Below are 14,381 nucleotides of genomic sequence, written 5' to 3' on the forward strand. Positions count from 1 at the left end.
TTCCAATAAGCAAAGCTGTATGCAGCTATTACAGAAGGAGGGAAAATATGACATTATAAAAGAAATCTGCTGAATACATATCTTTTCAAGAAACAAATTTAAGACAGTTCTGCCTCTAATAGGGCTGGACACTTTTTCTGATCTGCTTGATCAGCACGTAGTTGTGGCATGAAGTTCAGTAGGACATGAACTCCACTGACCGAGTAGCTCCCCAAAGAGTCAGCATGATAAAAACGTCTTCCAAAATCAGGCATGCTATCTGTCAGAAGGTTGAAAAAGAAGCTGCAACAGAAATCTTTTGTTTACTCATACAAAAGGCAAAAATGAAGTGGCAGAAGAAAGTACTTTCCCTACTATCATTCTTTTAATTTATAAACCACAAGTACATTTGGAATATAAAGTTCCCAAGGGTAACTAAAGCAAAAGCTCTAAAACCCGATAGCGATGTGCAAAAGTCCAGGACACAGGGTATGCTAAGGCTCTACTCCTGCTGATGAGACCAAGGACCAGAACTGTACAGGGGAACTAATTGGAACTGGATTCACCCCAGACAGTTTGCACTGGGTATAGTACTTCCAAACATCCCATCCAAGAGGCTAACCACAAGAAATACTAGAGCAGAAAAGGACTGCAGCTATTGTTGCACACGTATGTTGCACTGAAATTTAGAAAACTGGTTGCTTTCTTGTACAACACTGCTAGCAACACAATGCTTTTTTGTATGGGGATAAACACCTCTTTCAAATTGTTTATGTTTCTTCTTCTATTTTCTCCCTTACAAATGAAGAAGATATTTCATTAATTTTCATGTTGGCACTATTAACATCCCAATGAGCAACACTGCAAATCCCTCAAAATACCATTCTATATATATATTTCCCAAGTAATACTGCAACACGCTAGGAGGAAGTAAAGTAATACTGATCTCCTGCACAACATGCCAAATAAGCAGATTGAGTTTGCTTAGGAAGTGCTGATAAGTAAGAACTGCTTAACAGAAAACCTATTTGAGTTCACACTTACCCAAATGACAATCTAAAATTATAAAGAGAATAAAAGGGAAGAATGTTATTTGTTTATTTATTTATTTATACCATGTTAGAAAAACTTGCCTTTTTTCTATTTCGCACAGAAATATAACTCTACAGTTTGTGACCAAGAGTAGGGACAAAGTCTGGGACAAAATTCAAATGCTTTTATAAAAAGAAAGGGTTTTTGGACTTTTGATCCTGCAAACTCTGTTTCAGAATGGGAAATAATTATATTTCTAGCTCAGTGAGGAATGATTTTTTTCAGCTGGAACCTATTTTCTATCGTCAGACTTGCCAAATAAAGCATTATCCAGCTGATCTGTATGTGGTCTCTGTAGGAAAAAGCCTATCTATAAGTGCACTTTTTACAGTCACTCTGTAAATCTGATTCATATCCGATATGTGTTAGTACATTTCAGACATTCAGATGACAACACAGTAGAGATATCACAAACATCTGAATTCCTCTTAAAAATAATGCAGAAATGTCAGTGTTGAGCAATACACATACTCTTGGTGGGCAAAGAAATAAAAACGAGTACTTGAACCCAAGATTCTCCAGTTTCTGAACTGTTATCTCCAAGAGAGTAAACCTCTAGAGTACATCTCCACATGACACATTTATCTAAAGTGGCTGCACACATATAACAATGGCTTTTGTTTTGTGATCATGTTCATTTTGAGTTTTTTAAATACTGCAGCCCAATGCATATACACTAATCCCAGAATGTTCTGAAATGTTTCAGAGCTTTTAGCAGGAGGAACCTCTTGCATAGGCTTAGTAGATGAAGCTGACCACAGTTCACTGGAACCAGCCAGTTCAGATAAGTGAGATGAAAGCAGACATTTCCTGAAAATATCTTGAAAGCTTTCCATTAGACAGTACCAGGGGTATACACAAAAAAAAAAAAAAGTGCCCATGCTTGTATAGCAACCAATCTTCCCACTGCTTTCTCCATTCTTTCTTGACTACTGTATGTGTACCTATTATCTGCTTCAATTTATTATCTTGTAAAATTCTTTGGGGGAAAAAAGATATAATTTCTGTATTCTAGTTCACATTTCAAAGTTGTTACTATAACATAAAATTCCGTTTAACATACTAAATATTACAACAGGAAGACACAGGAATCTACTACTGCCAACTGGCAAATAAATAAGAAATCTGTTCTACAGATCATTTTTAAAGAGTTACCCACGTACCATGGTAGGTATGAATGCAATTATTTGAACATAACTCTCTGGCTGTGGAAGTATACTCTAGGAAAGTCAATGCAGCATTGCTGAGTGTGCTGGTCACAAAGACAGTAGTGCCTCAGGTTAGATTTTCAACAGAGGCTCAGACTGGCTGTTCATATTTTATACCATAGTTCGACTGAATAAATCCAGCTGTTCACTAGAAAGAAGAAATGCACTGCTGTTGGGATCTCCATCATTTTATAATTTTAGAAAGATAGTCACACTGTTTAGTTTCAGGTACTTTCCTTTAGAACAATTGGAAGCCCAGATTTTTTTAATAGTCAATAGAGTCAAGGGTGTGTAAGTACTTAGAATAAGGTATTTCGAAGGCCAGCAGACTCTAAAGGGAGCCCAGGTCTTATTTAAGCACCTAAATTAGGTGTTGTTACTATCCTACACATGGATATTATAGGATATGTTGTTACATATCCTACAAAGATTTAATCCACATGCTCTTAATGAAAAGAGGATAGCACTATCATAACATAATATGAAGTATTAAGCTGTGACGACACAGTCGATTACAATGGTAATGACAATAATGATTCTGCTCAGTAGCATACCACGAAAAGTGTCAGGGCACTCTGAAATTGCACCATGAAGTTAAGTACACTGTACGAGTCCTCGGCTATACATGAGAAGGAAGTGGTGAGCCACAATATCAATGCACAGAACGGGGTGCAAGTCCAACAGTTGCTACTTGAAACAAAACAACTCTGCCCCTTCCAAACAAACAAAAATACTTGAGGTCTTCATAGTTTCTCTTGATGTAGACCATGAAATCCCATGCTCACTCTGCCTTTTTTGGTCTGTGTTCTCAAACATCCTGCACCACAGGGTACGCGTAATATGGTCTTTTGTCCTGATGGAAAGAGGAAGTATTACCTTCTTTCACGGTCTTGCTTATTTACTTATTTATTCTGTTTAGCATTAAGAGTAAAATGGCCATCCCGTGTCTGGGACTCAATGAAGACATGTGAACATGTGTCCTGCAAAGGTTCTTCTCACCAGCTACAGAAGCTAGTAAAGAGGCACACTGACTCAGACCCCAAAGAACTCCTCAATCTAAGTGACATTACATCAGTTGCAACATGCATCATTATTCAGTGTAGCGATGGGGAACCTGCAGTGGATTTAACATATTATAATCCTTTTTATGAGCACCATCCGTAAGATAGGGTTGATTCCCTAGCTGACTATAGGAGGTGACAAAGGGCCACAATCTGAAGATCTGTTTGTGAGGAGTTTGGCCAGGTTTCTGGAAAAAGTACTCAGTAGCTTTTCTCCTAACACTTCTATCTTCCACTATATCCTCAAGTTTGATTATCATTTCCAAGTCATGAAGTATGTTGCATCCTTTCTGGAAAGGTCAAAACTGGATATTTAATCTTAGAGAAACCTAACGCTCATTCTACTCTGTCTACATTTTTCCCACAATCTCTCCTAAGAGGAGGCCAAGAGAAGTTGTTTGAAGTCTGATTATATGACCTTGCAAGAACCTTACAGTGAGTTGAAATCAAATGCAGTTTTATTTGTGATTTAACTAGAATAGTATTAGAAATTTAACTAGAATAATATTAGAGATAAAATCCACTCTAATTTGGGATCAAATATAACCCATTTGTTTAGGGGTGGGCCCTTAGAAAGCCAAGGTAAAACAAGACTCAGTTCTCTGCTTCTACAACCAAGACTGCATGCTACTTGTAGAACATTTTAAAACAATTGTAAAACAATCATTATGTATGTAAACATTTAGAGCTCATCATCTGCAGCAGAGATCAGCAACGTATTTTAACTTCTTAGCAAAAGAATCACAATTTCCTTAAATGTACAGAAACTACTTGAAAAATTCATAAGATCTGTTTCACAAATTACCAATTCAACCATAAGAATATATAGTAAAAATGACAAAAGATTTGTTCTTATAGTTGATAAAATATTTATGCCAAGGCATTCAAGTAAAGGTACTTTCTGTGTTCTGATTTAATGAATCATTTGAGCAGTATCTGGCTGGGTGACACAGATGTAAGGCTCGCTGAAGCCTACTCTAATGCCTACTGGTACAGCCTTCCTTGGGACAGTGAAGCCAGAACAATGTGTCAGACTGAAGTAATATCAAAGAAAGTAAGTGCAGTACTGGGGACGCTATGAGGTTGGCCCACAACACTTCTTGACCTCTGAATGTCTCTAAGTACTTCTGTGTCCTACTGGCTCCAGTGACCCAGGAAACCCAGAAGCAGCAGCAGCACGGTGATAAACAGTCTCTGAAATAAGATTTCTGCAATCTTGTAATTCATGCTGAAAGACATACAAGGTTTGCTTGATGGTTTAACCCTACTGAAAGGCAGGGCCTGACACTATGTGAAACCACCTGTGATTTCTTAAAAGGTGAGCTAATGTTAAATGTTTAATATGAATTTCTGAGATAACTGTTTTATACACTGCAGAGTTTGTATCTTTAACCTCAGAAAGGTACATTAATTTGGAAAACAGAAACTAAGAAACATATTTGAAGCATATGACTACAGCTTTTATAATTAATGCCTGAGCATACAAGTTCACTGAAATACACTATAATAAAAACAAACTTCCAGCGAGTAAAACCTTTGGAAAGCATTTAACCCTTGGAAAGCAAGTAGAACAAAGCTGAGGAGGACTTTAGGAACTTCAGTATCATAATCTTAAGCAATAAAACTAATCCACATAAAATAAAATACTGTGCCCCAACATTGCTTTCAGGAAGTCAGAGCTAATTAAAAAGCTTTCCCCTGCTAAACAGATTTGCTAGATTATTTAAATAAACACAAGTAGAAGCATGCCGTATCTTGGACTTTGTAATTGGACTTTAATTATGAAAATGAAATCTTCTAAGGAATTAGAAGTAAAATGAGAAAGTATAACAACTATGCTGCATCCAAATAATGCGTGTCATTATATCCTACTGTCAGACAAGGGAAGAAAGTCCGGCATTATTGAATAAAAGAAAGTGAAATACCCTCTTCCTTCCTCCCACCCTTCTTCTTTAAAAACACATATATACATATGTATATATACATACATATATATATTTAAATAACATTAAGCTTGTCCACTGTTAACTTGGTGTTCCAGATAATTCATTTAATTTGCATAAAAAAATACTTCTGTTGATTCCCCCAGTCAGTTACAAGAAATATTTTCTCTCTTTTATCTGAAAATTAAATCTCATCTTAACAGGCCAGTTAAGACAGCTGTGTATAAGAATATTTGACATTAAAGGATACTTACACAGATAACAGAACGATAGCAATTAGAGTCCATTCAGGCATTTTGTGAATAATGTTTCTGTTTGTTAACCTGTAATAATTAAAAAAAAAATCAGCACATTTCAAAGTGAAAGTAAACAAATTTTAATTGCTGAATTAGAAGTCTATTTGTGAAAAGACTTAGCATGCAGAGATGTGGAAATTACAGCTCTATCTGAGCAAGGTACCAACTTTCAGGATATGTTTCTTCATATCCTGTAACGAAGGATTTGTAGAAGTCCCAATATCTGTCTTTGTTCCACGTGAAAGCTGGATGGAGAAGACTGAACAGAAGCTAGTTCTTTGAATTCACAGTCTTGGCCGCTGTGAGGGCTCAACTGTCCCTGACACCCAAAGGGATGTTCTCAGGAACCACACATACACTTTCTGTGAAGATGGGCCTTCCTACACTGTTTCACCTGTTAGTTTCAGATCCAGATTTGCTGTAAAAGCTAGTGTTGCGGAAAGAGACTGGATTTTAAGATAGTGGGGGACAGTACTCTGATGATCCTTGTTATTAAAATGAAAATCTAGAATTCTAACTTATGCAATGGGAGCCAGGGAGATAAAAGAGCAAGAAAAGGTGTGAATCAATAACCACACAGATGCTCAACAACAAGACCACTACATTTTATACCCACTGACTCACATTGTATAATTCCATAGTAAGACATTTTCTTTAACTCAAATGTTAATTTGACTTAAAACAATTAATGTGTCAATTGTTACAGCTGAATTTAGGCATGTGTTTGATATGAGCAATTTATGGAGAAGTCACATCTCAAAAAGAAGCTGTGGCTATGTAGGCATCCAAAAAAAGCTGGCAGCATTAATTTTATTCAGACAGGTGCTGCCATATAGCAGAAATACTGATGGATAAGTGCCTCAATATGTTTGCTTCCTTCTTGCTCTCTGTGTCTCCTCTCTGTGGAGTTGCATAAATTCAGACACAGGAAGAAGCAACCCTGTCATTAACACATGTCTACAGACACTGGTGAAGCTGGGAGGCTGCTAAAAGGTCTGTGAGTAAACCACTTTCCTAAAAATTGGCATTTCACCTGCTCCATCAGGGGCTGTTTACCAGTGTTCATTATGAGAGGGGACACAGTGAGGGCTGAGAACATCACCCACTGCAGAGGTAGGAGAACACGTTTCTATAAGATGTTCAAGGTTCAGTTTAGGAGAAGAGACATTGTTTTAGACATTTCAAAGGAAGACATGATTCCTTAAAGTTTTAAGCAAACTGTGGCAGCTGGCAGAAATATATGCTTTTCGAAGTCACATATGGAAAGCTACGTGGCAGCATTATCTGTAAAAGTTGGCAGCCTAGCCAAAGGGGCTTTATCACCAGATCCCTTACCAGCTCTGACAATTTTATCATAATATTACCAACTAAACATCATTATGGTAGCAAGACACATGCTCATGACACAGCTTATGTTAGCTCCAAAAATAAAACATAATAATAAAAAAAAAAAAAATATTAACTGTGCCTCTAGTTCCTTACTAGGACACGGCTGCATTCGGAGTGTCAGCACATCCCTTCTCCTGGTGGTGTACGATAAATTCAGCTTCAGAAGCAGACCAGAATGCTACTGTGTTCAAGGGATCCCAAAGCACAGAAATGACAAAGGTGATCATTTAGACATTTAGATTTCTAGAGTAGGAACTTAAGTCTTCTTTTTTTTTTTTTTTTTAATCCTTACTCCAAACACGAGTTATAAAATGAAATACTTCACAACAAATTCAATTCCAGGGTATTCTTCCCTCAGTAAGATTTGCCATTGTTAAAATTCAACTTTTAATTTTTTTTTTAAATTCTACCCAGTTATATTCAAAATAATCATTAAAAATAGTTATGAAGGTGTTTTAAAGGATCATTTCCTTTTTTCAGAAATATATTCAAAAAATATTTTTAAGAATAGTAATGAACAAAGCAATATTATCCTGTTTTCCTCCTCAAATCTCCAAGCCTTCCAACCAAAGTAAGATTTTGAAACAACGATTACTCAAATAGTACCTTAACTGCCCTAGTTTTGTTAAATGATGAAAGGAAAAGCAGTGTATTATACTACATGTATAGGAATCATCATGTCAAACTAGAACCAATAATTTTGACAAATACAGATTATTTTTGCTACTAGAAGATGCGTGTTTATCAATTACTATTTGAAATAGCTAATGGCAGTAGCTGGCAACAAAGCTGTTTCATTTTTCTGGTTATAGAAAAAGAAAACAAACAAAGGCTGAAGGTCTTGACTCAATATTGATGACAGTGATAAACACTACCAAGAAATGCCTGATGGAATCATCTTGACAGGCAATTCATATGTAACATTCCAGTTAATCTGCTATGATAAGACACAATGGAAGAGACAGATTCAAATCACCAGGGAAAACTGTCAAATAGAGAAAGCAGCTTTATTTCAATGCTCTACAAGGAGTTATTATTGATTAGAGCATTGGAAGGTGTCATTCTCGTACACAAACTGAGAGATGCAGCTATTTGTGTCAATTAACTCTTATTCAATGTTAGTATTGATTGGCCAGGTCTCAACACTAGTCATTGCCATCAATATGCTATTTATGAAGGAGGTAGTCCTAAGACACAGATAGCCAGCAGCATGTGGTGGTACGGATCTGCTGATGCACCTCTGTCACCGGACTGGATGAAGTGAGGCTTCCACAGCCTTTCAGTACAACACCTGTCCTAAAGCTCTTGTGCAACTGAAAAAAAACACAGAACAAAACAAAACAAAAAAAAAATAAACAGATTTTAGGCAGATCAGACTAAAGCTGGCAACCTACAAGTGCAAACCCTTAAATAATACAGAGCAGAGGAAGGGCAGTCACTTTCAAGAACAAGCTGTGTGTCAACACCAAAGCCTCTGAAGAGTAAAGCTTTCAGAAAACAGGAAAGTGCGAGTCCTCTGTAAAAATGGTTCATTAATTCTTTGTCTTGCCTCTGGCCAAAATTGTTACTTCAGAACGATCCTTGAAAGACGGGAGAAAAAGGTCACTAGATTTCTGTCATACACATACCACGGAAATGTTAAAACACTGCAAAAGTTTGGGTACATGATTTGGGTTTTGCAGTGAAACATTTTCTGTTAGGGGTTGGCTAAATTTTCCCACAGCTACCCGAAGAAAGAAAACAATATACAACTTTTCAGAAGAGAACATCTCTACTTTCTTAGGCTTTGTAGTAATGGACAGGTAAGCCAAGAATCCTGGATGCTCCCAAATAGCTGTGTGGGTAGTTTATGAGTGTTGTATTTCACCCCTGCACTGCTTGTGGGAAGATGCACTATAGCTGAACTTAACTGCTTCCCTCATCCATTAGGCAACAGGACCCACAAAGCAGTTCTAATGCTGTATGAAGAAGCTCAGACTGAGCAGATGAATCAACAAGAGGCAGGAATTGACAAATAAAGGACTAAAAAGTAAGATGCAGACAAATTCCCTTTCGAATCTCCTCCCAGAACCTGACTGGAACCCAGCCTGCAAAGAAAGTCAACTCTGATATGGAAGCTTTGGGAGTACAGAGGAGTCCAAGGTTGAAGTAAGCAGTAAACGAAAAAGTAAACCCAAAAATGACACACAAAGAGCACACAAGTTGGTCCTACTTCTTTTCCTTTGGTTGGCTTCCCTTTCAATTTCTGTCAGCTGCTGATTTTGCTAGCAGAACTCCACTAACAACGATGGCCTGATCTGTAACCAGTACTTGCAGTGGCAGCAAATTTAAACACATCCATAAAAGCCCAACGCTAGAATTTGACAGGTACCTCAAGAAACTTGACTTTATAGGAAGGAAACTCTCAGCAATGCAGGTGCTCAGCACCTCAGCAGGATTACATTTTCTGAGACTTCTAGGAAACAATTTGATAACAGGAACACAGTCCAACAGGAAATGGCAGATAGACAAAAAGATTATTGCGCAGAATAATTAACACCTCCCCTCCTCCCCTTGACGAGGTCCACAGCATCAGATATTACAAAAAAGATGCAAAAAAAAAAAAAAAAAAGCAACTGGTTAATACATGTATAAAATAAACTTTGCTAAATGTATTTTCTTTATAACCATTTATAAACTAACCCTGAGTATTCCTAGATGTAGGAATATGTTATTAATGTCAGTTCAAGAATCTGACCTCCTAGTTTGGCCATTTACCTGTTCTGTGAGACAGGCTTCGTGGATGAAGATGTTCAAGTTGTAACTTTAGAGAAGTTCAGTTACCTATAATTTTTCAAAAACTTGCACTAATATGGGCAAAGTTGTTATTTAACTAACTCAGGTTAGCACAGGCAAATATGATACAAACATAATCTATGCTTCAAGCTTCACCTAGAAAAATTTAAACATAAAAAACAGCTCTCCTCTACCCCCTTAAAAAGAACAGCATATTTCCATGCTGAAGCATAATTCAGTTTGATGATCATGAGCAAAAATGTCCTGCTATTTTAAGTTTAAATTTTCTTTAAAAGAAGCCCATTTAATTTTTATCTGTTGCTTTAGAAACAGCTCTGCACTAATTACTCTGGCTGATCAAGATTTAACACAAGTTAGCTCAGGTTTAACACAGAATAAATACTCTAGATGTGTTAACAAACACTGTTACATCCCATCCTATCCGGCTATAATGGTGTGCTGCACTGGCACTTCAGCTGTGGAAACCCATAATCTGCTGTGTTGAAGAGAAAAGGTCATCGACCATCTGGTACTTCCACATTTCCACAGAAAAACCTGACTACAATGAAGTATTGCTGAGTTGAAACTCAGAATTTAAATTCCACTTAATAAAGGGTAATAAGCAAAAGCCTATTAGTGAATATAGGCTAGATAACATACACTTATTATACATATTTTAAAAGGTAAAATACTGTCTTGTAAACAAGACAAAACCTGTAATAGAAAATCATGAACACATCTTTAAGAAACAGCTATATCACTGGCATTGCGAGAATTCATTGTCAATAACAAGCTCCATAAAATAAATTAAAATATTTACAACCATAAGATGCAGCAGAAATTCTATTTTTAATATACAACATTAAGCTTTAAAAAATAAAATAAATCACACATTCACAAACATAGTAAGTTAGCCTCAATTCCTAGCTAATTTTGTCTCGATCTTTTAACAAAGTGCCCTTATACACTCTGGAGAATTATTTGACATCTCAGTTTTCGTAACAAAAGCTTACAGGCACTAAGGGACTCTGTTTGGGAAGAGCTCTAACCATTCTAAAATGTCTCCTGAGATCCCTCTAGTGCGTTTCCCAGCAGTGCTGATTGAATAAAATGTTGCCCAAAGGAGGCTGAACTGCAAGTGTTCCTTTAAAAACCAATGGAGCTGAAAATTGCTGTTGCTTAGTTCACCACATGCTCTTTTACCCTTCTTCAGCTAAGCTCTACTCTGCCATGTGTTTTATCTCCTTCCCTCTTCAGCAAGCTCTTCAGCCTGAAACATTTATAGTATGAAAAGCACCAGCATTTGTCAGGGCTGCCTCCATAGTCATTAAGCATTTTAACCATATTAACAAAGAAAGTAACTTTTAAATTTCTAAACCTTTCAAACAAATATCAATCAAAAAAAAAATCTCAGAATCCCTGCTAATACAGTCAACTTAAAATCAGAGAGACCACTCATTAAGTAAATTTATATTTAAGTATAGAAATGGGGATTCAAACCTATGCCTTCTTCTAGACGGCTAACTTTTTTTTTCCTGTTTTGTCAGCAGACTCTTCTGTATCACAAATGCAAGAATGAAAAAGGGCTCAAAAGTTTTTATTACTTATTTCCTGTATTTTCATATTATTTTACTATCAGCAACAATAGCACTCCAATTATTGTGAGATGTACATAAAGGCACGTAAAAATTCTTGTGTATGGCTCACAATTGTTGTCAGCCACCCTCCTCCCAAAAAGCTGAATTTCTAAGCAATTTGTCTGGAATCTTCACAGCAAAAGAACTCCAAGAACTCACTATCATTCCCTTCAACTTACTCCTTAACAAAAGAGACTGAAAAATTAACTCATTCAGTGTTATCTGAAGAATCAGAAATAGGTCTGTGGAGAATAAAAAAAAATAGGAAATTATTGCTACATTAGCCAGGTCTCATACTTCCACTAAGAGATACTAACAATAACATTTTTGGATCAAAACCCAAATTAATTAGGTTTGGTTCCATCTTGTAAATCCACGTGTTTTTAAGTGTATATCTACGTTTTTAGAAGACCAATTTGGTTTCAAGGCTCCTTTGCTATAAACTGTTTTTAAAACCTGATAATCAGGCCACATTACCTTTGAATAGCAAAAATAATTTGAAATATAAGTTCTGCTTTTGGGAACCTCCAGGTAACATTCCTCCTTTAAATTTAAACAAACAAGAAGTAGACTGAAAAAGACCAAACATCGTTTTTTCCAATTCTATCACTACTAAGCATTTAGACCACAGAGCAAGTAAAATGCACAAAGTTTTAAGACAGAAAGACCTTATTCAAAGAACTGGTATACTGGTATATATACAGTATATAGATGCTGCTCCAGTATAACCAGACGTATCTTTCCCAGTTTCAGTGTTGTTAAAATAAAATCACAATTAAATGACTGCAATTGTAAAATCAAGTTCAAACACTAGGAGCTCTTAAATAAGAGATCATGCACAGAATCACCAGAAAGGAAAAGGAAATTATTATCTTCCATAGTAAAAAAAATATCCAACATATATAGAGATCTGTGTTTTTGTGGCGTTCTTCCAGATATCAGATAAATCATGAGGAATTAGGTGGAGTTGGGTTTCTGTTCACCAAAGCCCAGATTTCTTGTTGCAAATACCATAAGAATGAGCTTTGGTAATTTCACATGTAAACATCATGCAGTTTACTGGGGGTGGGTGGGGTGGGCGTGGGGGGGGAAGTTCCAAGAGTGATAGCATACACAGAGTTAATAACTCTTGTTGCTCCTTTTCCTGACAATGTGTCAAGATGCAAGAGTTGTGGCCCAAACAAAACCTAAAATCGTTCAGAGAAGTTACCACAATTCTGATTTCCCTCTTTTCTTTAGTCCCAGTGTTTCCAAATACCCTCTTCAGTGCTGCTAATTGTGGTAATGGCGTGTACACTAGGTCTACTTCCCCTTGAAATGGCCAAGATGGCTCAAGCTGGGCCTTCCGAGCTGTAGAAGTTAGTGGTAACAATTATTAATCACATTAAAACCAGTTAGTCCAGCTACAAGGAGCCAGAGCAAAAGAAAGTGACAGATCTCACAAACTCATGCTTAATAGGAAGTGATGAGGTAGCAGAACCTTTAAAAGACTCACCACCATCCTCCAGAGACCACTGGCCTAGTTTTTAAAAATCTGCAAATACTCCTGGTGACCCAGCCACTGTCAGAAACAAGGAAGGGCTCAGTAGTCCACAGAGAATGTGGCATTACCTACATGAACACACAGCCATAAAAGGGAAAAATCTGCAGGGGGAACTTCTCTGAGACCAAATCACAAGTCATTCAACAGAATTATTTAATCAATCAATCAAGAAGAATCTCTAATTAAAAACCAATACTTACTGGAAAGTTTTCACAAGATTTTTTAGCTCTGTGTAAACATCCCCTAGAGTAATCTGAAGAGGGCCCAAAACTGCAGGTAATCTAGAAGGCAAAGGACACTGGTTAATATATGTTTTCCAGTTTTTATTTTTTTCCTCAAGTTTTTAATTTCTTCCCTAGCAGAGCTCATTAAAGTAAACAGAAAAAAAAGGGGTTATTTTTGTGCAATAGATCTGGCATGATGTTTATATTTCATATTTCTCTCAGTGGTGTTTGGGCAATACCTTCACTTTAAAACAGCTTGCTTATAACAAGTTTAGTGTGAAAGTGAATTAGAAATTAACTGTATTTTACATGCATACTCTATTAACTTCAGTATCAGTTCTGATATGACATTCTTTAAAAAAATAATAAAAAAAAAGTTTTATGTTATGAGGATTACAACTCCAGGCCTCATAAATGCTTTCCATGTTTATATTCACGTGGTTGAAAAATAACAGTACAAAAACTGCATGCCTAAATGAGGTTTACACAGAGAATCTATCTGCTAACTGTAGGCTCTTATACTACATAAAGAGGATACAGCACTCCATTGTAAGCCTGATAACTAGAACCATGATGTTAGCAGGCAATCAGAAATTTTCAAAAACAGATTGCCTCTCTACTTGACTGCATGTAAAACTTGATATAGCACACCACAAAACACACACACAGTTTAACTAGGTCTCCATATCCACAAGTGCTGGAAATGTACTTTATACATGTACTCTTCACATTTCAGAGGTGGATTTAAGATGAAACTTTTGCCTCTATTTACTTGTTTAATAGTTAATATCCTCTTGCATTTGAATATTTACATGTGCATGTAGTGTGTTGATATTGATGGAAGAATCAAGATTTCTATTTGCCTCTATATCACCGCATGTTTTACAGTAACTCTGCTGTGCACGTTCATATTCCCACTGGCTTCATCTGAGCATGCCAAGAAATAAATGCTTTACCACAATGAAAATTACATGTAGTACATACATAAATTACATACACAGCTATTTTAAAATAATTTATTATTTTATGTATACATATTCTATATTTATATGTTCAGGTAATGTTGATTTACAGTTCCTATTTTAAGTCCATCAGAATCTATTTCTAAACAACTTGCAAGAAATTAGATAGTTTAGGTGTTTCCAGATATGTGAAAAGAAAGAGACTGATAAAAAAAGGGTGCTGTGGATTATTTTTTTTTAAAGCACATTCTTATTTTAAGCTTCATGAGTTG

At 36.3% G+C, this 14,381-nt stretch overlaps 1 protein-coding gene across 6 annotated transcripts in view; it reads right to left on the bottom strand.

Moving 5' to 3' along the window:
• Positions 1-14,381, bottom strand: part of RPAP2 (RNA polymerase II associated protein 2) — a 35,825-nt gene that overhangs the window by 12,936 nt on the left and 8,508 nt on the right. For 2 of the 6 annotated variants that reach the window (XM_068690903.1, XM_068690905.1), the window contains exons 10-11: positions 13,124-13,204; positions 5,538-5,606 (exon numbers count right to left, since the gene is read on the bottom strand). In XM_068690903.1, coding sequence (XP_068547004.1) covers positions 5,538-5,606; positions 13,124-13,204 — 150 coding nt within the window. Of the gene's footprint in view, positions 1-1,094; positions 3,133-5,537; positions 5,607-7,061; positions 8,282-12,875; positions 12,992-13,123; positions 13,205-14,381 lie in introns of those variants that run through there. The other 4 variants (XR_011098994.1, XR_011098995.1, XM_068690902.1 and 1 more) reach the window with 4 other exon arrangements.

The sequence above is a fragment of the Anas acuta genome, chromosome 8 (assembly GCF_963932015.1).
Source record: "Anas acuta chromosome 8, bAnaAcu1.1, whole genome shotgun sequence".
In the NCBI taxonomy this organism is placed as follows: Eukaryota; Metazoa; Chordata; class Aves; order Anseriformes; family Anatidae; genus Anas; species Anas acuta.